This window comes from Oreochromis aureus, linkage group 11 (assembly GCF_013358895.1).
Source record: "Oreochromis aureus strain Israel breed Guangdong linkage group 11, ZZ_aureus, whole genome shotgun sequence".
NCBI classification, from domain to species: Eukaryota; Metazoa; Chordata; class Actinopteri; order Cichliformes; family Cichlidae; genus Oreochromis; species Oreochromis aureus.
Window position 1 is genome coordinate 21,311,459 of NC_052952.1, and position 25,524 is coordinate 21,336,982.

At 40.4% G+C, this 25,524-nt stretch overlaps 1 protein-coding gene across 1 annotated transcript; it reads left to right on the plus strand.

Moving 5' to 3' along the window:
• Positions 1 to 331: 331 nt before the first annotated feature.
• Positions 332 to 24,275, plus strand: cers2b (ceramide synthase 2b). Its single transcript, XM_031740907.2, has 11 exons — positions 332 to 949; positions 13,770 to 13,943; positions 14,460 to 14,577; positions 14,684 to 14,802; positions 17,238 to 17,295; positions 17,537 to 17,587; positions 18,326 to 18,418; positions 20,066 to 20,194; positions 21,212 to 21,318; positions 21,431 to 21,584; positions 21,831 to 24,275. Exons 2-11 carry the CDS (start codon positions 13,771 to 13,773, stop codon positions 21,984 to 21,986), a joined length of 1,158 nt encoding a protein of 385 aa, XP_031596767.1. The 5' UTR covers positions 332 to 949; position 13,770; the 3' UTR covers positions 21,987 to 24,275.
• Positions 24,276 to 25,524: the final 1,249 nt, after the last annotated feature.

Below are 25,524 nucleotides of genomic sequence, written 5' to 3' on the forward strand. Positions count from 1 at the left end.
GTTCACGTGTCACTAGGAAAATAAGTATGTCTGTACAAAATATACAAAATAAAATATCCTATTGTTATTATCCTGTTGTTATTATTATTGTTGTTATTATTATTATTGATCATTAAAAAATATTTGATTAAACGCCCAGTAAAATGTAACAGAAAGGTCACGATTGAGTGGGACATCACCAAAGGATTTCTACATTATAGTAAACATTCAGTCAACAGCAGATGCTACGTCAGCAAATAACGAGGTTAAAGGTCAGCCACGGCAAAGCTTCCAGCCGATCAGTATTGTAAGTTACGAAATTTTAAAAAAAAATTGATAGCTTTTTAAATTAAAGAAAAATACCAGACACGGCTGTTTCGGATACAAAGATTTGGGGGTAAAACTTTATTCCGAGCGGAAAAAAAACGCGGATATGTGTGTGTGAGTGTGTGTGAGCCAAATGCTCTCTCATGTGCTTGGACGTCATCTGCGTCCCTCCCTCTCCGTTATCCCCTCACTCCTCCCTCTCTGTCTGCGCCTCTCAGTCCGCTCTCCTGCCGGCCCGACCCGATCCTCTGTCCGGCCACAAAGACCCCCGCCGACTCCCGGGACACACGAGGGGGAATTAGCTGGGACACGACGAGGGAGGGGGGAAAAAACTACCTGAACACTGCTGGGAGAAAAGCCACCGATATCGCATTGCAGCATCACACAAATTCTCCCCCATCTGTAGCTCCCCTTTCCTTCCCTTTCCTCGCACATTGTTCTCCATGGAAACATGTAAAAATCAGTAAGCTGCGCCCTTCTGAGCACAACCAGCGGGCTGGGCACACTCAACGGGACCGTTAGCTTTTTTTTTTTTTTTCCAGCGAGCTACGCGGGACCAGGAGAAAAAGACAAAAGACAACTGCAAATTTTTGGTGGAAAGAAGATTTTTTCTTCTTCTTCACGGCGCGAGAAAGACACCAAAGTAAGTACCGTTTCACTTTCATGTCGGTTGGTAGACGTTGGTCGTTTATGTGCGCGTGAGTGTTTGCGGGAGACTCACGCTCCGCATCTTCGCTCACCTCAGACGTCATTACGCACTCATGCAGGAATCGGGCAATTAAAAATAACAGGCCGCTTTCGGTGTCTTAACGACAGAAAGAGAATAAAAAACAGGCGTAAGCTGGGTTCATATGTGATGGTAGGTTAATTATTCCTGCCGGTGGCTGTGTAATATGAGGACACGAGGGCAGTCTGGCGCTTGCTTCAACGGTGGATCGCTAAAGTTTGCTAACTAGCCACATTATCACTGTAACTAACACACACACACAAGTCACAGCCCCACTATACAAATATAATTTTAAATAGTATCTATCTTTTTTTTCTATGTTCAGTCATCTCCGTTTCACCATCTCCTCCAGGCAGTCTTTAATATGCTTCACTTTGCAGTAGCTACATTAAAGCAAATCTGCAGAATGCTAAGTAAACATAAATACTAAAGCTTTAAAATGAGAGGAGGCAGCTGTAGCTGCTATACGAGGAATAATTGTTTGTTTTGTTGATGTTGCCACAATGACTCTTTCATGCTCAGACATGTGTAAATACATGACATCATAGCAGGCAAGTATGTATAATATATTGTCACAGTTATAATATCCAAGAAGTAGGCTAATTACAGGAGTGCCATATTTAACCTCAAGTGAGTCAGACCAATAAAACCAATTTGTACAAAATTTTCCCTTTAATGTGAAGAAGTCCACTCTGGAGATGTTTTTAGCACTTAGACCAATATAGACCAACATTTAATAAGTTGAAAGATACTGTATAAACAGAAACGCCCACTTTACTATATGCTTTAATGGCCAGACAATATAATGTTTTGTTTCTTGCTAAATTCTTTTTTTAATTTAATTAGCATTTTATTAACAAAACAAATCGTTGATAGAATGAGAAGTCCTTAAAGTCTTCTCATATTCAGTTCTTGTTTAGTTATACACAATAGTGTACATATATATGGCTTCACTGTAGGAGCCACTATTGTTTTATGTTTGCAGCTCCGGCTACCAGCTGGCACCTCTTGTGTTTACTGCTTATTTAGGTGTATGTATATAAGGGACAGCAGCTACAGGTGCTGCCTGTTGCCAAGGCAAACAATTTTTTGACTGTGCTATTGTGTAACTATAATGTGTTGAGGAGATGTGCACTCAGTGGTACTTTAAATAGACACTACATTTACAGTTCGGTCACCTTATGAGGGGATAGAAGTACTTTTAACTTTACAGACTTTTTAATGACAGCAGTTTTTGCTCTCTGTAATGCTATACAGTGGCCCAAAAGGGACCATTAAGTGGGATTTGCACTTCTACGTTAAATCTACACTATAACCTATGCTATAACCTGACATTTTACTCCCTAAAACTGGAACTAGATGTGTTTGGTATTGTTGTTTCTTCCTATGTTTTTCTAGCTACTTATTCTTTCACTGTCATTTCTTTTTGATGGTCTGAAAGATCAGTTTGAAGAGAGAAACCCTACTGCTAACTAGTGTTTTGGCTGGTGTGCACACCAGCACAATAGTGTATTCCAGAGCAGCTCCAACAACCCCAACTTAACAATCCAAGATCAGTCACTGTAAACAGTAATAAAACAGTAAAACTTTAAAACCGTGTGGCAGCTGTTGTGTATTTGTGACTCGCTAAAAAAGCCGTATGCAGAACATTGACAGGGCTCTATGTCTGAACATGCTGCAGCGGTGTTTTTAGAGTTACAGTGTGTAAAATATCACCACTAGATGTCAGTAGATTACAGATTGCATTCAACTACGTTATTTTTCCTAACTACTTCCAATTCATGTTGATAAATCTTGGTAAGGTAGGACAAACAACTCTGGCCACTGTTCATCTGTAGTTAGTGTAGGCTGTTAGGCTGTTAGTCTGCGGTTTACCTCAGCTTGTGTCCACTTGTGTCTCCGCTTGTGTTTACTCTGGAGGAGGCTGTAAAGGAATTTGTCAGTGAAGCTTACTTGTATCTAGTGAAAGCGATACTGAGATGAGCTGTTTCGATATCCTGAACTTTTCTGAAGCCTCCGTGTCTGTTAGCTGCTGTTATCCATTAGTGAAACTTTCTTTGAAGTAGCTCATTGTTGGACACTAAGTGAAAAAACTCATATTATGTGAGAATGTAATCAAAGTGTTTATTAGAGAGAAAGTTTCATTTTTATGACATTTGAGCCTAACAGTAGCTGGCATAACATTAACTTATAATCAGCTGTTGTTGTTCTTGTTTAGCCGGCTCATTGTCAGTTGTCTCGAGATGGGAGGGTGGTCGTATGTCTAATCTATACATAAACTAACATAAACATATACATATATATAACATAGATTGTTCAAACTGCTGCCTTCACGCAGGTGCTACAGAGTGGTGTTTACTAAAACCAGCTGCCACAGACACAGTTTCTTTTCCCCAGTTTGCCACTCTGATGAACACTGTGAAATCAGCCACTTTTATATCATTCTGGTCATATGCACGCTGTCTAGTTCTTTTCTCCTCTGTCTATGGTATACTATATATGGGGATGATCTCTAGCTATAATTAATTAATTAATTAAGATTAATTCTGAGTTTATGAGAATGATTCAATTTTTTGGGAAGATTTAATTACACACATTTAATTTCATTTAGGGTCATCTACTGATCGGAAGGTTCGTGGTTCGATTCCCGGCTCCCCCAGTGTGCATGCCAAATATCCTTGGGCAAGATACTAACCCACTAACCCCAAGTTGCTCTCCAGTGCATTCATTGGAGTATGAATGTGTGTGAATGTTAGGTAGAAAGCACTTACAAAGCATAGGAGAAAGTGCTTGTGTGAATTGGTGAATGTGGCATGTTGTATAAAGCGCTTTGAGTGCTCCGGAAGAGTAGAAAAGTGCTATATAAGAATCAGTCCATTTACCATTTACACTTATCAGTGTTTACACTAATTTACACTAATCATCAATTTGCTATTCCGATTTTATTAGTTGGAAGGCACTCAACTTGGGAGTGACGTGACTCCCAGCTATTGCATTTGTGTCTATTTGCACTGGCATTTGGATATGCTTAGTAAAGGATTGACTCTGATGACTTGCTCCCATGCAATCCTTTAAAAAAACCCACAGTGCCTAGTCTTTCAGGATTGACATTGTGCGTAGATGAATTGCTGATTGGTTGAAAAAGTGGGCTTGTAAAGGAAATGGAGTGACAGTGGAGTTCACTAGGAAGAGGGAGAAACACCATCAAAGATCAAAAAAGCAGCATGAGAACCACAAACCGTGGCCGCACTGGACAGTTTTCATTATTTTTAACGCCCGTTTTCACTTCCCCATGAAGAAGATGTTTGTCTATTATCTCCTTAGTGGGAGGAGCTAAACTAAAGGAACAGCAACACCACAAACATGACCAAGAGTAGCCCTCAGACTGGGTGCAAAACATGTAGATAAGGGTCTGCAAATTTCCGTGTAGAACCAACATAGAACTATGCCAGCCCCCCTTCGGGGTTATGATGATGTCACAATTACTGTGACCATAAACACTGCTTTAGATAGGCTGCTTTTAGCCTGTGCCGGAACTGTTCCACACTGTTGGTTGATGACCATTTGTAACTTTTTTGAAGGATTTCACGCAGCAGTTCATTTAAATGATTAATCAGTCATCCAATTAATAACTGCTGTGCTGCTCTTACAGACTGAATCTTTGCGTCCATCCAGGATAAACATCACCGAAATCCAACAGCAGAAAAAAGAAAACACAATGCAGTTTTTCCTTTACCTCAGCCTAACCTGGACAGATAACAGCTGTCAGCTGTCAATGATTACCTCTTCTTCTTCCAAACTGTTCAATGAGTAATCAGTAAGTCTGTTGGGGCTCATTTTTCTGTTGCATGTTTTTGAGCGTCCTATATGTCCAGAGGGCAAACCGCTTGACCTCAGCAAGAGCGCCGTGCTTGCTCAAAGGGCCCGAATTGAACTGTGAGGAGAAGAAAATCAGTATTACGATGTCCCCACACCACCTGAACAAGCCTGTTCAGATCAGCCTGCTGCCTGATTGAACGGTCTCATCAATAATTCATCAGTGTCACAGATCAGTGTCAGTGGTACTAAAACCGACTGACTTGTGATCTCTATCTAAAACACAGACTCCGTGACAGTGATGAAACCGTTGAGCTGTCCGTCTGCTTTAGGATGATTTTGCATTTTCTTACACGTAAAAGATCTAATTTACATATATGCTTTTTTGTGTTTCTTTATTCGCTGTGTCTAATAAAAATATCTATTTTAAAAAACTATTTTTTTATCAAGTGTAAGGACGTATAAAATGTGAACGATGTGTATGACTCACCCTGAAAACTCTCTGGCCCAGAATATCCAAAGCATGACCTGAGTTACAGCTAATGAACCATGTGCAGAAAGCATGCCAGCCTCCTGAACTGCCACTTCATCCCACAATGTGTGCATTCAGGTTTTCATGGCTTGTACTGTGATTCCTAATCCGTGGCTGTGAGCTGGACCGTAATACATAAACAGTGTATATAGGGGGCCTTGACATACTGTATTTAGTCCACGGCTGAGATTAAAGTATTTGAAGAGTTTGAGTTGCAAAAAAATTGTATGAATCGTGTTTCCCTCAAACATTGGGCTACAATTAGGGGTTGATATTACGGATTGCCTGATTATCAGCCTGGCTGATTATTTGGCCTGATAATCCACTCTGATCTCATAACAAAACACAAACTGTCACGTGTTTATATGACAGTGTGCCTTTGCAATTAATGTATTTTAATAGGAAGTATATTTCATGCCTGCAGCATCTATGTTGTCCACACTGTTCAGCAGGTTATGTGTCACCCTGACAGCAAATAAAACTGAGCTTTAAAAAAGGTGCCAGCCTTTGCATTTTATCCTAAACCACTATTTTTTTCTAAACCTAACCAAGTAGTTTTGCTGGTAGAACATAACCGAGTGGTTTTTAATTCCTTAACCTAGAAATATGTCATGTGCAGGGCTCAAAATGTGGACTTTTCTGCCCTTTTAAGTCTTCTTACCAAAGCTTTGTTTCCAAAGGTCAGAAAAGACGTCAGGTCGGATTATTTCTTCAGTACTTGTAAGTGATGTGGCTTCCCTGGTTCTGGTTATTTGTTATTGGTGGCTTATAAGCCTAGTGGGAATGGATAAATGTAAATTATGCATAGCACAATAATAAAATCATCAATCAATTAATAATTAAGAGTGGTAAGTATAAATTATGTGTGTATGAACATGAATCAGTACTTAAAACACCATATAGATGAAAAAACGTGCCCAGAAATAGAAGATAATTAGATTAGATGTTGTGACTATGCCAAAGGGCAGGACGGAGGTGCAGTAGTAAGCAGTGTTTCTTCACAGCAAGAAGGTTCTGGGTTCAGACCTGCTGACCTTTCTGGGTTGAGTTTGCAGGATTTCTTTGTGGCTGTGTTGTTTTCCTCCAAAAATCGAAACACATCAATGTGAGCTTTGTTAACAATTATAAATTCACTGCATGTGTGAATGTGATTAGGCTGACTGTGACAGACTCGGGACCTTTTGCCTATATCAGCACGGAATAGGCTCCAACAACCCCATGACCCTTAAAAATTATAGATGTTGTTTTCTTCCATATCTATAGAGATATTTTTTTCAATATGGCTTAACACTGTCCCCACCAATGATGACGTATCATGTGATTATAATAAAAATGTAACTTTATCCATCTACATATATACATGGATAGATCTTCAGTGTAGAATCAATATGCAGATTTAAAGCAATCTAAATTCAATAAATAACTTAAACAGAGAATAAGCATTGAGCAAACACTTAGTGCCAAGTGACTGAGATGTAACTCAATATCCTTATCAAACCAGTTGTACTAAATCACCAGGCCCAGCAGTTTATGAGCCTTTAACTATGAAGTGATCAACTAAAATGAGTGGGATAGTTTATGACTCTCATTATATTTTACACGTTATTACTTTATCATACATAAACTGTTTTCTTTATCAGTGACAGATATTGTATAACCCGTTTATATTCTAAGTAATTACAATTTTCTAACATTTTTATGTTAAAAAAAGTTAAAAAGTAATCCTACAAAAAAGATTTATTTAGTGAATCCTTGTGTGTTTCCTTTTACAAAAACACATCATTTGTGTGAGTAATACCAGGAAAAAAATACATGCTAAACTTTAAAGTATGTTGGAATGAATTGTGTATTGCAGTATGCTATATATAAATATAGATGAACTGGTGATACTTAACGTATTATAGATAAGTCATAATCAGGCTACTATTTCATCCTTTTTTTTTTACTTCCTTACAGTTGTTTAAAATATAAACAGCCACCTTTTTTTTAAAGATATATAATATTTAAAATATACTATGTGGGCAAAAGTACTGGGCCACCAACACAGCAACAGGAGCTGCTCAGCCATGGAAACCCATGTCATGAAGCTCCTGGCGTTCAGTTTTTGTGCTGATGTTAATGTCAGAGGAGGTTTGAATTCCACAATTATTGAGTCTGCAGTTTGTTAGTGATTTTTACTCACTTGGCGACCCCTCTCTGTAACTTTATGTAGTCTTCCACTTTGTGGTTGAATTCCTGTAGTTACTAAACACTTCCACTTTTCAATAAAACCATTTACAGCTGCTGGTGGAAAATCTAGGAAGGAAGAAATTTCACAAACTGACATTTTACAACAGTGACATCCTGTTAAGTACCACACTTGAATTTAGTTTAGCTTTTCAGAACAACCCATGTTTAAAAAAATGTCCAACAGCAGAACTCCAGTCTTTTGAATTTTGCTAAAATTACCATCAGTGTACCATTCTTTCTGGTCTCCAATAGTAGTTTTTATAGCTTATCGTGTAAGTGATCCATTCATTCAGTTCAATTCAGTTTTATTTATATAGTGCCAAATCCCAACAACAGTTGCCTCAATGTGCTTTATTTTGTTAAATCTCCCCAAGAGCAGTGGCGGAAGGAAACAGTGGGAAGGAAAACCCCCCTTTTAACAGGAAGAAACCTCCAGCTCAGGGAGGGGCGGCCATCTGCCACGACAGGTGTGGGGTGAGGGGAGGAAGACCTGAAAGCTGAAGACTCTGCCTCCCATTCTACTTTTAAATACTCCAAGAACTGTCTGAGACTGAAGTGCTCTAATGGGGTGATACGATACTATGAGGTCTTTAAGATAAGATGAGACCTGATTATTCAAGACTTTATGTGTGATGAAAGGGATTTTAAATTTGATTTTGGATTTTCATTTGCTGTTGAATGTGTCAAGTGTGGATGGATATGAGTAAATGGATGATTGTACAATCATAGGTGGCTTGGTACAAGTGACTCACAGTCAGAGCACATCACTACTGTCTCGTGACTTATGTTCCTCTGGCTGACTCAGTCCTCTACCATCCAGAAAAAGGCTGACTGTAAATCTTCATGAGATGTTCTTAATCTGTGGAGATGAATGGGAAATCTGGAGTGCTTCCTTTGTGTGGTGGCAGCATGTTTACATTCCCCAAATTTTCCTGGACTCTGTACCAGGAACCAGTGAGTGTCTGTGTAGGTTTTTACTAAAATTTCTGAGAAGCTACATAACTTGTTTGAAAACCCAGGATCCAGGAAAAGCTTAAAAAGAAACAGCAGTGACAGCTGGTGAACTGAGAGAACTGTTGATAATCACCAAACATGCTTGTACTGTACATTCATTGTCAGAAAAACAGAAGGAAAGGGACAAACACAGACAACTTCCTTTTTCCCTCCCCTGCCAGAGGCTTCCTTTATTTTTATTGGACCATTAAAATGGTCAGAGTCTGATCATGTGATCTAGTGAGCCAATAGCATGAAGGGTTAGGAAAGCTGTGGGGGGGAAAGTGCTTTAACATGCTGAATTCACTGCATGAACTCAACAAGTCACCCTAAAAATACCCTCTGGGATCCTAAGTTGAACTCACCATATACTGCTACAATAATGAGAAATTAAAAGAACTTTGTTTAGTACCATGTTCCCCCCTTTGTTTGCTTTTGTGTGTATGTGTTTGGTGAACTAATCACAGCGGACACACTCATAAACAGTGTTTATTTTTATTTTTAATTATAGGAAATCACATATTTACACAGGGGAATAAGTGCCATCTGCTCTTTGGGCCATCCGTAGTGATGCTCAGAAGCTCATTTAGTTATCGGATTTCAATGAGATTACACCGTTGTTGTTGTTTTTTATAATGGAGCCGGACATGCATGCAAAAACCCTGCTCAGACGACCTCTTAAGATCTGGCAGCACACTCTGGGAAAAGTGAGATGTAGGGCTACCGAAGTGGAAGAGCTGGCAAAGTGACCAGGAAAAATATGTCACCCTTCCCATCCACCACTACCTGTGTTAAAAGAAGGGGGGTGGTGGGGTGCGAGAAGGAGCAGGCCAGTGCTCAGTCAGCCGTGCTCCTGCAACAGGAAACTGGGGCCATGACTAACATGACATGATGAGGAAAATAACTGAACCATGAGACGTAGCCAACAGTGTCAGTGAGCTGCAGTTTACATGAAGTGAAGCTGAATTTCTTGAACTAGTTATGAAGTTAAACATAAAAGATAAATTATGGCTTTTCTGTTACAGATGAAAAAATCTAAATAATCAGGAAAATTGTGGAATCATGAAACTAAAGAAACTTGTCTTTGTTTACGCGAAGACTTGAACTTAATTATCCAAATGGAAAAACTGAATAAATTAATTATTAACTGAGCTAAAACTCCCACGGTCTGTCTGGGAGTGAATCTGGAGTTTTATTGAGGGGCAACAGGAAAGGGAAAGGATGTGCTGAATAGCAAAAAAAAAGAAGAAGGAGTCTTGCAACACAGAAAGTGGCACAATGTTTGTTTTAGTAATTGATAATAGTTGAAATTATAACTGTAGTGGTCTTTTCATTTTCCCAAAGTCTGTGTGATTAAGTGGAGTAATCATTTTGGCTGCTCCTTAAGCCTGTGACTATGGGTGAAATATCTGCAGGTGAGCAACAGAGGTAACTACCAATGAGAGCGAAGAATACTGTTGATTGGCATATGATCTGCTCATTAAATAAGGGACACATACTGCCCACTTTCTTAAGTAGGCCAGATCAGTGAAAGTGGAAAATATGTGCCCACATTTTCCAGACCTGTCAGGTGGGCGGATTTGGAGTCTTTGCCGACCCAATTGTAGGCTTTACGTTTGACACCCGTATATTAGTGTTACCTGGGCAACCAGAGGTTTGGCTGTCTGTAGACGACAAGCTAGCAGCTTTGAGCAAATCGCTTCCAGTGTGTTTAATTCGATCCCAATCCCAAATCGATTTGTGTCTCCTCCTGGGGGCAAACTGGGAATCTTTCATATGTTTAAATATGTAAACATCTACTAATCAGTCTGATGAGTTCAGTACACCAATAAAAGGCCAGTAGAGGAAGGAGGTCAGTCAAACAGTACACTTCTTCTCTATATGACAAATGCTGGTTTAATAATAGATAATCAGTAGTCAGTAATAAAAAAAACTGCATACTTTGCAGTTTCTATCTGTTGGTCAGGAGAAACAAGTAATGTTTAGATGTCCCCTTTGCGTCCATTTAATGGGTGTTTTCAACATTATAAGGGTCTAATTTAAAGAAAAGGCGCTTATTTATTTCTCAGAGAAACTCTTTTTCTGCACTGATATTAAAGTATTTCATGTGAGCTCTTATCAGAAACATTAAAACCAAACACAGCTCTAAACACAGATAAGGACATGCTAAAAAATTTATGAATCGCACAGTTGTTTTAGTGCTTCTGCTTCTCTTTCTGTAAAACTCTATCAACATTAATGGCTAAGTAGGGTTTAGGCTGTAAATTTTAAAGATAGTCATGACAGGGAGGCATTACACATGGTTTTGGCTCTCTAAGCTAAGGAGGGAATCCTTTTTAAATAACTGGCATGGAGTAGCAGGGTGGGGATGAAGCGGTTACGAGGTTTTGGCATTCGCAGCTGCAGTTGTTGGGAGGGGAGTTACTGTAGATCTGCAGGGGGACACCGGAGATAGAGTGCTTTGGGGCGCCCCCGCTGCTCTGCACTTACGACTGACTCATGACTCACATCCCGCAGATATTCATTCAAACCTCTTTACACTCTCTCTTTCTGCCACTCCCTGAACTTTGCATCAGAAATATTCAGCTATGTACTGTCTGAGGAGAAAGCGCTGCCCTCGACTAAGCACATGTGGAGGGAAAGATTTGCTTAGTTGTTGGTCTGCCTTCTCCTCTCCTGTGAGGGCCTCTTGACTTCTATGCATGCTGTCTTTGCTCTGTTATATGCATGGTAGGAAACACACAGCAAGGCTTCCACTTAGGGGGAAATCATCCAATTCTCCAAATTATGTATCCGATTACAGCTGTCCTCCTATATACATAGCCAGGGATGTATAGTGGATGCGTGTATAGCCAGTCTATAGACCACATATGGGCAAAATATGGCCTGAGGGCTGGGACAGGCTCACAAACTATCTTAGTCCAGCCCATGACATCCTCAAGGGAAAACAAGAAAACACATTTTCCACAAAAACACAGCATGTTCAGTTTGTAAATTTGTTACATGACAAGTTCAAATCTGGAAAATTCGGATTTTCATGTCGCTTTTTCACAACCCACTCGGTGTGTAATACCCTCAAAATTCCCACTCAAACTCTGATAGGTGCACCAGGAGTTTAGCATCTACCTGAGAATACTTCACAAGCCACCTAACTTCTGATTGGCAGGCCCCTGATAATTGCCACCCAATAATTAACAAAGACTAGAACTAACAGTGGAACTAATAAAAACGAAACTTTTTGAAACAGTAAAAACTAAACTGAGACAAATAAACCCACTGTGGAGACTAACTCAAACTAAACTGGAAGAAACAAAGAAAGATTTAAAATGAAATAAAAATTAAAAATGATGAAGAATTACAAAACTTTTTAGCTCAGTTATTCAGAGTTTACCTCTTTGCTTGCTCATCCCTGCTTATGGATACAGATTTTAGGAAGAACAATATCACTATACTTTGAAAGAGATGCTCATTTATGAAAGATCAACATTCCTACTCTCACTAGTGGTGAGAAATAGGAGAAATGCTCTATTATTAAAGCTCTTGGAACTTTAATAATAGAGAAGTGATTAGGGCTGCACGATTTTGCATAAAATGAGAATCACGATTTTTTTGCTTAAAATTGAGATCACGATTCTCTCACGATTTTCTTTTCCAATATAAATATTTATTGCACTTATTAACTGCACATCAACTTCGTAACAGTTGAAACTGAACATAAAAACAATAAATAAACATAAAAACAATAAATGCCTCACATTTTGTGGTTGCCGCAAAATGTTGTACTGCTTGAAATTCCGTCTCCACCGTTGCTGGACACTGCGTGTATAGAGCAGGTAGTGCAACAATAGAAAAATAGTTGCTGGACGACACTGTGTAGCGTTTGTCTAGGGTGTTGATCATTTTCCTAAATCCCTCGTTTTGCACAGTGTTGACATATCTTTGGTCAGGTGATAAGTAATAGCCTCCATAATTTCTTTGTGCCTGCGGAGTTAGTTCGGCCAGTATAGGCGCTGTATAAGGTTCCGTTATTGATGTTTGGGTGGTTGACCGGGATCAATTTTCTCCTGTCACTTTCTCGTCATCCCTGACGTGTTCTCCGTTGTTTTTTCCCTGCCTATTTGAGCATCATGGCACAGCTTCTGTATCAGGTGGTATAAGGCTCCGCCCTTGTCATTTGTTGAGCAGGAAGAGGGAGCGCTTGTTTTCATGCAGATTACGTCCCGGATCAAAATGCGGTACAATAGTCGTCGTCTTTTTTCTTTTTTTCTTTTCTTTTTTTTTTTTTTAAATCGTTGTCATTTGGAAATGAGATCGCACATAAGTATGAATCGAGATCGCGATTTTCTAACGATTAATCGTGCAGCCCTAGAAGTGATCATACTTTTAACGTAACAAATTTATTAGTAAAATGTGCAGAAATGACTCTACTGCAGCTGTTCGTGAGGGAGTCCCCCACATCAGCAGATATTTCCTTCAAAATGACTCAGAAAGGCATATTTTTAGAAAATGTGTTTACTTTTAAAAGAGCAACAGAAGTAGCAGCATGCGCCTTTAGTCTCTGTTGGGTCTGTTTGTCTTAAACCAAAGGACTTTTAAAGGGATTTTAGTTTAAAAGATAATTGATCAAAATAAAATCATAAAAGCTCTGCTGAAGCTGCAGCTTGCTCCTAACATGTTAGTTATTTTTTAGAAGATGGTCAAAATCCTCAGAACATCTTTAAGTTGTAACATTCTGATAAAAACAACCTCCTAAAAGTTTTTCTGTTCGGCTCATGGAAACAGTGGTATAAATATGCACAAACACTGTAAACAACCTGTTGTTGTTTCAGCCAGCGTCATGTCCACATTCTGTTGTATTCTCTTTTTTCACTGGGCTGTTTTCTTCAGAGTAACACATTGAACACACTGTAGGAGCCGTGGCTAAAACCTGCTCCACCGCCCAACAGCTTTTCTTCAAATAGATTTCCACCAGGACTGTGATGGGAAATTATTCCAAAAATATAGGTGTGACCTGCGAGTTCCAGCAACCATCCAGCTGTCTTTTCTTCACCTATTTTGACACCAACAAATTTTAGGGTTTGTGGGTCTAAATGATAGCTATTGCAGTGTAGCTTGGGTTACACGCTGTCTGAAAGTGCTGACTCCGTTTGTGTCCGTGTGCTTCAGGATGTTGTCGGAGCTCAGTGAGTGGTTCTGGCAGGAGCGGCGGTGGTTTCCGGAGGGCCTGGGCTGGGCTGACCTGGAGGATCGGGATGGACGAGTATACGCCAAGGCCCGCGACTTGTGGGTGGCTCTGCCCATCGCCCTCATATTCCTCATTATCCGTCAGATCTTTGAAAGGTCGGTCCATTTTTCACTCTGTCTTACTCTATCTCAGACATTTACCTTTAATGCATTTATGCATTTCTCTGTGTCTTTAATCTCTCATCAGGTACCTCCACTTCTGACTTTGTATTCACTTAGTTTATGCTTTTTTTCCCCTCAGTAGTTACTTAATCCTTCTTTTGTTGTGCCCAGATCTATGATGAATAAATTCCCATTGTTTCTTCAACTGTTATTGTTTTCCACACAAGTGTGCAAACAGCGTTCCTGTTTCCAGGAGTTAATCAGCATTCATCTCTGTTTCCCTGCTAATGCCAGGAGACTCTGTTCCTCATTGTTTTTCATTTCTACCTCCTATTCAGCCACAGAATGGTTAGAATATACGATAAAAGAAACACTGTAATCCAAACAACACATTTACAGAAAAAGATATCTATATAATAGCTTGAATATCAGATTATATAATATTTAATGATCACAACTGTGCTTCCTTTTTTGTCACTGTCTTTTAATCCCAACATGTCACAATTGCAGGATGGTGGCCACGCCTCTGGCCTCGCTGCTCGGGGTTAAAGACACGGTGCGGCTCAAGGCCCCACACAACACCACACTGGAGTCCTACTACTGTAAGATTAACAAAAACCCCACACAGGTAGATACCTCTGGCCTTCTATTGCAAAATCACAAAGGCTGTAATGCAGCCCTCAACTAAGTCACTGGGAAAATAATCAAATCTGACCTCTTTATGCTGTTTTCAGTCTTCAGTAGCAAGTCTTTGCCAGAAGACTGGCTACTCAGAAAGACAAGTGCAGCGATGGTTCAGGAGACGAAGGAACCAGGACAGACCGAGTCTGCTCAAAAAGTTTCGCGAGGCCAGGTATGCACCCGTGCTCTTCTAAACATACATGACTGCTGTAGAGTCCAGAGAGCGTTCCTCTGGCGATATGAGCACATTTCTGAGGGCAAAAGTAGCCCTCTATTTCTGCACTCATTGAAATGTTGCCTCTGCTCTCCACACACACTCACACATCCAACCATGCTTATTAGCACAGGGCCTTTGCAGCTGGGGCTCTGTCACCACTGTTGGTTATTTTTATTTGTAAGCCAACATTTACTGTAACAGAAGCTGAGTTAAACCAACAGCCTGATCACCTGATAAGACAAGGCTATTGAGACCAGCTACTACCAGCTGACAGGATTCACAGCGGCATGCTTGAAGATACGTACAGTACAATAGACAGTAAGCAGCAGATAACATGATACCGATACTAGTACTGATAGCATGCAGATATACTGTCCACTGATATGGATGCAGAGAAATCCAATGATTATATTATCCCATGTGTCCTGTTTGTAAGTCTTTCATGGCTGTTGGCTTGGGTGTTGTTTACGTTTGATGCAGATCTGTGAAAGCTTTTAACTCAAAAGATCAGTTTACCATATTTACCCAGAAGACGGTGAACACACTGTGTACAGTGGATGAAAAAGTCACTGTAAAAAAGAGTGAGATAGAAATACAGTTTGTACCCACCACAGGGTCTCTGTAGCTTCTCTGGAGCCTCTGATTACATCACTCATGAGATGGAGTTGTAGGGGAAGTATTACAGCTTTGTTTTTTCCTACAAGGCTCAAAAGACATGACATTTTTCAGTGCACGCTCACCCTGGAAACCCTTTTCAAACCCCGTTCTCTCACACCCCTTATTTCTTCCTTTCTGATAAATATGACAATTACAAAACTGTAAGTGTAAAATCAGGAGTCACCGATATGTTTGCCAAGTATTCGGATGGGTTGAAGTTGAACCCGTTTGTTCCCTGAAGAAACTCGTTTGTTTCATTACATTTGCATTACTTAGCCATACGTCATAAGTTAGCAACATAAAGCTTAAGCTGTAGTCAAAGTCTCTTCCACTCAAATCTCTAATGAAGTCACACGCATGATCTGTATTTTACTGTGTAAGTATTAACTCAAAGAAACAATAGAACACCTGCCTGAAGCCAGTGGAAATGGAGTCTGCAGTGCTTTAAGCCTGACTGCTCATCAGCATTTTTGTTACTTGTTCTAAATCAGGCTTTGGCTGTTTGGCTGGAGTCGCCATACACTCAGCTTTAACCTCACTCTTTCTTTGCCGCTTTAGCTTTGGTTTGGCTTATTGCAGATGTTTGCAGGAGTTGATGTCATGTTAAGAGCAGTTGTTTCTGGGCGGGCTGCGCTTTGCACTTTAGCGGCACATTTTTGTCCTTTGGTGCCAGAAAAATGAAAATAATTTTCTGCACCCTTTAAAAGTTTTCTGTATCCCACCTCCCTTCACATGAACTGAAGTGACCTGATTTAAGTGGAAGTGCAGGAAACAGCATGTTTTATGATTTTTTTCTCTCTGTCTGCCTATCACACACATCATTAAAGAGCTTTTGTAACGCAAGTTCGATTAGTAACTGTGATGTGATGCTGAATTTGTGTGTGTCACAACAGCTTTAAGTGGGCTAAATGCTCAAAAATAGCTTAAAATAGCTTTTGAAGTGATTTTGTTTTCCTGGTACACATGATGGGAAAAATAACTACAAAAACCAAAGAAATAAAGCAAATAATATTATAGATGTCAGGTATGGGCTAAACATCTACATTATTTCAGCCAATTTACAGTGATGTGTGTGCATATTTGACGTGTGTGTGTATGTGTGGGTGTGTGCAGGCGTGCATGTGACTGCATGCTTGTCGCTCTCTGGTCATGGTGTGTCTTTCACTATGCGGGCTACAGCGTAAAGGCATTTTTCTTGTGAATCGATGTATTGTGGATGTGCACACAACAGGCTTTCTGTATCTCTCCCTTATTTCCCCCACTGGGGTATCTCCCACACTCCCACTCCTTCTCTGTATCCGTGTCTCTGCTGCAGCGTTTTCTATAGCGTCTACTTATTACACCTGTATGAGCAGTGACAATGACTTATCACTGTCTCCAGTACAGGGTGTTGTCTAGTGGCTCTCATTGTCTGTTAGCACATATTTGACTGTGTCTGTGTCTCTGTGTGTGCTTTTGTGTGTGTGTGTTGTGTGTGCCCACGTGTGTGTGTTGTGTTTGACATTATCAGCAGATTTTCCAGGCAGTTCACGCAGCCTGGCATCTCTCTTTAACTTGTGTGTTTGTGACTGTAAGCGAGAATTTGTGTGTGTGTGTGTGTGTGTGTGTGTGTGTGTGTGTGTGTGTGTGTGTGTGTGATGCATTTATATGTCTGCTGGTAGAAAATGTGCCTACTGTCTTTCCTCATTGACTGAGTAGAAAGTGTGTTTGTATGTGTGTGTGTTCTCTTGCAGTTGGAGATTTACCTTTTACCTTCTTGCTTTCATTGCTGGCCTGGCCGCCCTCATCGATGTGAGTACTGCCATGTTAACCTCGACCACTCCTCTTCCTCCTCTCATGCTTTTATGTATATTCATGACCTGTCCGGCTCTCAGAATCTTTCTGTGGTAGTCTGCCTTTCCCTTTGCCGTGATAACCTCACCTCTCGCGCTGTCAGAGGGGGAAGCATTGACTCATCCTTGTGCTGAGTCAGTTGTTATAAATACACCTGTCGTGTTTTGCTGTCTCATTCCCATCCTGCATATCCTTCCAGAAACCTTGGCTGTATGACCTGAAGGAGATGTGGCAAGGCTTTCCTGTGCTGGTACGTCTCTAGAATGACTAAGTACAATAAATGCACTGCGTATCTGTTCATTAAATTAAGCTCCAGAACAAAAAGGTCCTGGAAGGTAATAAAGTTTCTCTCTGCCTGCCCTGAAATGATGGAAGTAACATTTCTAGAGTGGGTTTTCTTCGTTTCGGTTTCACTTTAGTTTTGATTAGTTATTGTTAGTTTTAGTGTCTTTAATGGGTGACATTTGTCAAGGTCTGATTTAAGGACTTTAAAGCAGGTGTTTTAACATAAACACTTCTCTCATAGTCTCACCGAAGATCCCAGACTCAGTGAATATCTGTGCCAAAGCATCCTCAGGCTTTTTAGTTTAGTTTAGTAAACTATACTCCCTCGGTTGGGAGGCGTGACACATATAGATTCAGCTGTTACTGGATTGGAGCCTCTTTTGTCTTCAGAATTGCCTTAATTTTTCTTAGCATGACTACACCGAGATCCTGGAGGCATTCCTCAGAGATTTTGGTCTGTTTTGACATAATATCTTCACACAGTTGCTGTTACAATCATGAAGTTTGGAGGTGTTAACTGGCACTCTCTGAAGTTAAACCAGACATTTGTCATTTTTAAAATTACACCATAATCAATTTCATCAGAGAACATTTAGAAGGTTAATCTGTAATATAGGAAAAAGTACAGCCCCACTTCCCACTAGTGATTTGCACAAACTGTTATATTGACTTTAAAATTAACGATCTGTTTCCTCCCCTTCAGACTCTCTTGCCGTCCCAATATTGGTACTATATGATTGAACTGGGTTTCTATGGATCTCTACTCTTCAGCGTCGCCTCTGATGTCAAACGCAAAGTAAGTGAATTTATCTCAAGAACACAAAGATTTTCTTTATTTAGGAGTACAAAGGATTTGAACAGGAAAAGGAGGAAAAGACATTTGTCTTTCCTCCCAATCATCCATCAATCAATTTTTTGCTGCTTGTCCAGTCTGGATGACAGAGTCAGCAGCCTAAGCAGAGATATCCAGACCGTTTGCCCCCCAGCCACCTCCTCCAGTTCTTCCAGTGACATGACCAGAATACCTCACCTAGACGGTGCCCAGGTCGTATCGTATTCAGATGGAACCACCTCAACTGGCGCTTTTCAGTATGGAGGAGTAGCGGCTGTTCTTTGAGCTCCTTACCCTACCTTTAAGGGAGAGCACAGCCACCCTTCGGAGGGAGCTCATTCTCATTATTTTGGTCACTACCCAGAGCTCGTGACCATTGGTGACTGACTGGTAAATACATAGCTTCATGTTCATGTTCAGCTCCTTCTGCTGTGTACTGCACTCCTCTACCTGAGGCAGTAACTCATCCCTGTCCTGGAGTGGGTGCTCCACACTTTTCCAGTTGAGAACTTTGGGATGAGAATGAATACATCAGACTTTGAAGTGCTAATTCTCGTCCCATATGCTTCACACTCACCCTCAAACATTCCTCCAGAATTTGAAGGTTGACTGACAGACAGACTCTCCTCTGTCAGTTAGTCTGTTAGTGGAGTGTGACTCCCCTGAAGTTGGAACACTCTCCAGTCCCCCTTTTTAAAGAGGGGAACCACCACCCCAGTAAGCCAGTCCCAACTCAATGTCCCCAACTTCCATACAGTGCAGAGACGTATCAGCGACAACATTTGCACAACAATTAGAGCCTTGAGAAACTCAGAGAGAATCTCATCCCATGGTCCATGAGACTGAGTCATACTGAACCCAGCTAAGCCCTGTGATCTAAGGGCTAATGGTGAGCCCGTCGACCAGTCCTGCCTCCAGGGCTCCAGTAACCCCAATCCAGGTGAGGTAATGTGGCTCCATAAGCGTCTTGTGAATCACACTTGGTCTGACCTTTCACCTAGAACCAATTTGCCTTGGCAGACCCTACTTGGGACAAATTTTGACAACGTGGCACTTAGGATCATTAGGGCAGACAAACCCCTTTACCATGATAAGGTGGTGGTTCATGGAGAGGGGGCATGCAAAATGAAAATGAGTATGCCATTTGTGCAGACACAGCCACCATTGAATCGCTGTGTGGTTATAGCATCATAATTCTGCACACAAGGCTGACAAAGAGTCTTTCGTCACTCTTCTCTGATCAGTTTCACATCTGGCATGGACTGTGAGTGGACATTAGGCTGCTGTGACACGTGTGTGTGTGTTTCGGTGTGCCTTTGTGTGACGTGTGTGTGTGTATTGTGCGCCTTTGAGTGTGTTTGGCTTGGACTTTGCTCAGCCTGGTCAGCTGAGCACAGTGGGGTAAAAACTCTTGCCAAACTCTTTCACAGTGTGTCTCAGCAGCACAAATGTCTAACCCAGATAATGTTAAGCTGGATTTACTAGCATTCTCACGTACCTGGTTAAAACACAGCGCACGGTTATATATGTGTTCTGTTTCATGTACACAGCATTAATTAAAAAACATCTTTACCCCCCACCACTACCCCCCATCTATCTCCCCCTCTCCAGGACTTCAAGGAGCAGATAGTTCACCATGTAGCAACAATCCTCCTCATCAGCTTCTCCTGGTGCGTTAACTACATCCGCTGTGGAACTCTCATCATGCTGGTGCACGACTCCTCCGATTACCTCCTCGAGGTAAACCCTCACCTCATTTTATACACTGATTGAAAGCACATGCCCAAAATCAACTAACGTGTAACTCGACATATATTTACATCCTGTCGTGCTGGAGATATTTAACTCCATAAGGTGTAAGAACTGTGTTTGAATGTTGCACAGTTTGCACTGATGTCATTTATCCCTACCACCACTAAGCAGGATGTTTTGGCCTTTGAGTATTCTGATGACTTTACACTGATCACATACTGCCCCCTTGTGGAGGAAAGTGCAATTTAAGTATTATTTGTGGGATATAAACACTTTAGACTTTCATTAATTACCATGGTTTTTATCAAGTAATAGAAATATTTGTAACCTTTTTTTTTTTTTTTTTTAAATTGGGGTCATTCCCTTGAGCATTAAATGTATTTTAGTTTGTCAAAGGGCCATAAATAGCAGGAATGTGATACTCACTCTTTGCCAAAGACTGTATAAGTGGTGAACATAGATGCCATGAAGTCACCCACTGTTAGCAAAGTCCAGTTAAACGTTAGGAAGATTTTATCTGGGTGTTTACCAGACACAATGAGCGAGGGGTGGAGCTTACTGTGAAAATGGGGGACACAGCACACAAATCATTAGCCAATAATCTTTGTTTATGACACATAATTTATAAAATGAACTAAATGCTTTATTCAGCATGGTTTGAAGTTACTGGCTGAGGCCATAAAATCATCAGAAAAGTGTCACTGAGGTCACAGAGCAAGAAATCAGAAGACCAGAAGTCTTTTTGTAATCACAGGATCGCCCCCTGTTGGCCTTTAAAGAGAATACGTGTTTAAAGCACTTTCACTTTAGCCTCTAAATCTTTTACAGATCCACTGGCTAAGTTCCTCCTTTATACCACGAATACTCTTTGCTTTTACTACATTCATCCAGTCAAGCTCAAGAGGACCCATTTACAAACAGAGAAAGCTATGAATAAAGCTTAAATGCTTTTTTCCCCCAGAAACTTTCCCTTTTTGATTATTTTTTTATCTTTTCCACTCACAGTCTGCAAAGATGTTCAACTATGCTGGGTGGAGAAATGCCTGTAACTACATTTTCATTGTATTTGCTGCAGTCTTCATTGTCACCCGCCTTGTTATCTTCCCCTTCTGGTAAGCACACACACATACATATACACAGATTTGAAACAGTAATTTTGACTGCTGCAGTATACCACTGTTTGTCGTGCTTCACTCTCCTTAATCCTCGCCGTCTCTCTTGCAGGATTATTTACTGCACGTGGGTGTATCCAGTGACTATCTATAAGCCGTTCTTCGGCTACTACTTTTTCAACGGACTGCTGATGACTCTGCAGTGTCTACATATCTTCTGGGCCGTTCTCATTATACGCATAGCAATCCGATTCCTCACCAACAATGTAAGCAAACCAAAAGAAATCAATTAGCTCAAACAGTAAAATCTAAATAATGCTGCAAAACACATTTATTTCTGAAAGTCAAATTTGCGCATACTCTCTTCTGAAAAGCTGCAGATCAAAAATGAATAAGACGTTTGACAGTTTGTTCTGACACTCTGCAGAGCTCCAGGAGAGCATGAGCAGGAGGTCTCCCTGATTAATGACGATGTTTACATATTTTCATGAGCTTTTCCTCATGTTTTTCAGGAAAAAGTGGATGATGAAAGAAGCGACAAAGATGAAACGGACGAATCAGAAGAGGAGGAGGAAGAGGAGGCAGGAGAGAAAAAGCATATGAAGAAAAATGGCCCGGTGCAGAATGGTCACACAGTCCACAACAACAACCACAGCAAGAGGGAGTGAAATAAAAGTCACGGCATGGAAAAACGTGAGAAGGACTTATATTCCTCAGTAGAGGAGCAGGAGGGAGGGACGAAACGGGTTATGGGCGAGGGAGGGACCAGTGATTCCCTAAAACCCAGAACAGCGGGTATCTGAGGAAATTTGGCACTGTTACTTTTACACAAGACACATTCATGTTTTTTTAGAGGGCACAGAGATCCAGCAGATGACATACACTACATTAAGTGGCACGGCTCTTCGCTTTGTCATCAGAGGAAAAAAATGTATCACTGCCTTTTGTTTGATGTTAGTCCCAAACGTTTTCAATGAGACAGGGAAGAAAAAATGGAGAAGAGCAAAGTTTGGAGAAGACAGATGAGGGGGCGGAGGAGGTGATGCTGCTTCTACTTTAGCTTTCATGTTCTGACTGTGTGCCTTAGAGCCAGCTGACGGCTGCGAAAAAGCCATTTTAAAGCCTTCTGCTTTGAAATTGAGTTGCTTTATTCTTTGTTTGCTTTTTACTAACAGAACAAAACAACTGAAAGTGGGTTATGTGAAGGTGACACAATAGGGCATTTATTTCCCTAGGTTTCTGTCTATGCAACTATCTGTTCAGCTATTGCAATGTCTTTGCACAAAAGTACAGAGTCTCTCATATAAAGTAATAACCTGCAGTAGGACTGCGCTCCTCTGCTCTCCGGTGTGGTTTGTGCCATTTGTAAAGTGTTCTGGTTTGAGTTTAGTAATCAGCAAGATTTTTTTTTAAAGGGAGACCTATCATGCCTGTCCATATTTTCTGTCATAAACTTTTAATAATGGATGTTCACATTAAACATGGCCAAAGTTTCAGATAATGAGGTCTGTGCATGTGCAGGCATTCCCTGTGAGCCAAAAGCTCAGACCTTATGTTACTCTAAATGCTCTATTTCAGGTAGTTTTTTCTACCCCTGGATCTGTGTGATGTCACAAAGAGAGGCTATCCCTAATATGGTAATCTTGGGCACACAGCTCTACCCACTTAGTGTTAAAATCTTTTGTTTACAAGAGGCAGCCAATCATAGCTGGCTCATACCTGATTTATGGCACTGTGTTAAAAGTTAGCACAAGGATAAAACATTAGTTGAACAGCATCTAATAGGCCTTAATTGTATCTAGCTTGCCACTTATACTATTATAAATATCTAGTATTGTGCCAGATTTATTAGCTCAGTTTTACTCATGTTGACAGTGACAGTGCCCGAGTATGAACGCAAGCATCACCCACTGCAGTGGAGATTCAGCGCAGTACTATAAACCATGCTTCAAAGCGACCTGGCAGGGAGCTAAAACCGCTTCTTTCAAGATAACCCATGATTATTCTGAACTGTGAATCATGCAAAGCTCCTCTAGCAGAGTCCCAAGAATAAAAATATGGTGCTGGAAACAAGCATAATATGTCCCCTTTTAACTTCTGTTCATTCCTAATCCAGCAAGGCTCACTTTGTACAATTCCTGCTTCCAGTAGAGACATCTCCAGAGTTCAACAGTTCTTTGACGTTTAGGCCGTAAAAGAGCCAGAAACTAATATAAACTCCAATAGAAAACTTGAACTTCCTGCTGAATAACTTTTTCCTCTCTTCTTCAGCTCAAGCAGTTTTGCATTGACGATGCCACCCACTGAAGAGCGATGACTCAATGTAGTAACTGCGAATGGGCGTTGCTCTGTTGAAATGCTGTAGTTTCGCTAAGTACAGTGGAGCAGGACGGTTTCGCAATTTCAGATTTGCCGAGTTCACTGCCCAATAGTCTGGGTTCTGATTGTTAACCCGGCTGCAAATTTAAAGTGTTGATCTGAGTAAATTTTTTAAGTATCATTCTGGGTATTAAATGTGTTTACAGGTATGTTCTTTGAAGCTTTTATTTTGTTTTTAGATGGAATCATGAAATGAGTGTTACAGAGTTTTGTTGCTCTAAAGCTTTGTATGTCAAGTGCCTTATCTGTAATGTATGGGAAGCTCTCCTTGTCTCCATGCCCTCTCCTTTTCTTTCCTTTTTCCACCTCACATCATAGATCCAACCCTAAGACTGCTACATGCTCTCACATCTTCTCTTCTTTATAAAATGCCTTCCTTTTAAACACCCTCATTCCACTACCATGTTCTTTTTAACTAACCCCCAACCAACCAGCAGCCTCTCTTCCCCAGCGATACAGAAGAAACAGCTGCGTCCTAATTACAGTGTTATTATTATTTTTTGTTTGTTTTTTTTTGTTTAATGATGCCTAAGTATTGTTATTAATGATAAAAGCAAAGATCATGAATCACAATGAAACCAAGTTGAATTTGTGGTTATTTTCGCATTCGTCACGGGTAATCCTAAGTAAATCAGTCCTTTTATAATAACTTTATAAATTTATATAATTTGTATATATCTCATCAATATATCATGGACAACATAAATTCATCTTAAGTGGGCTGAACCAGTCAAACTTTTGCCTAATAATCTATATTTACACACACACACAAAACTTTCTTTCAGCATAACAAAGCTACTACAGTTAGTCCCTGAGGTATCTTAAAAAAAGGAAGTGCAATAGACTCACTTTTACACATTAAAAATAAGTGCTGCGATTAGAAAATCAAAGAAATCCATCACCACTGCTCTGTGACCAATTTGACCAAAGATGTGAACATTTAAAGAAAATGCACCATCAGCTAACTGAACTACCTGAACTTTGTCCTATAATTTAAAAACTTGCATTTTCTGTTTATTTGCAGCAATGTTCTGTTTTTACAACGCAAACACTGGGTGATAAAGTCGTGCACTAGGTGGCGCTGTCACCTCATAATTACATCCTCAAGGGTTTACGCAGTTTAATGTTAAGAAACTGAGATATTTTTTACTGTGCATTGCTGAGCACTGTGACTTTGCTAACCAATAAAGTAGTTGTATGCACTGCATGTATAAAACTCAATGTGCATTGGAAGGTTTTTATTGTGGGGTATTGGAGCTTATGTATAACTATAAATGCGGTGCTGTTGCTCAAAAAACAGCCTGACCGGGTTAGCACTTTCATTTGATTAGCAATGTATCCATATTTTACATTATTGTGTCACACATAAAACAGTAGTACCAGAGAAACAGCTCAGGTTAAGAAAGGCTGCGAAAAAGATGAAGACCACGGAGAAGATTCGTGGATGTAGTGATGGAGGAGATGAAGATGTCTGATAAGACAGAGTATACCTGGAAAAAGGTGAGAAGGAGGCAGATCATCTTCTTTGGTGACCCCCCTTAAGGAAGCAAAAAGAAGGACAAGTTCCAAGCACTAAACAAACTATCCAACATTTAGAAACAGGTAGCAGGGTATACACACGCCGTTTAATTCTTTGATCTAAGCATTTCTGGACTATTTCACGTCCTTCAAGTTGTTAAATTTGCCACCTTGAGGAGCAGGAGAGAGGATTCCTACTCACAGCCGTGCAGTAAAATATTGTAGGCGTTAGTGTGAACCACGAGTTTCAGTCGAACTGGTTATGCACTAAAACCCCGTCACATTTGCATCATGCACCTCTGTCATGGA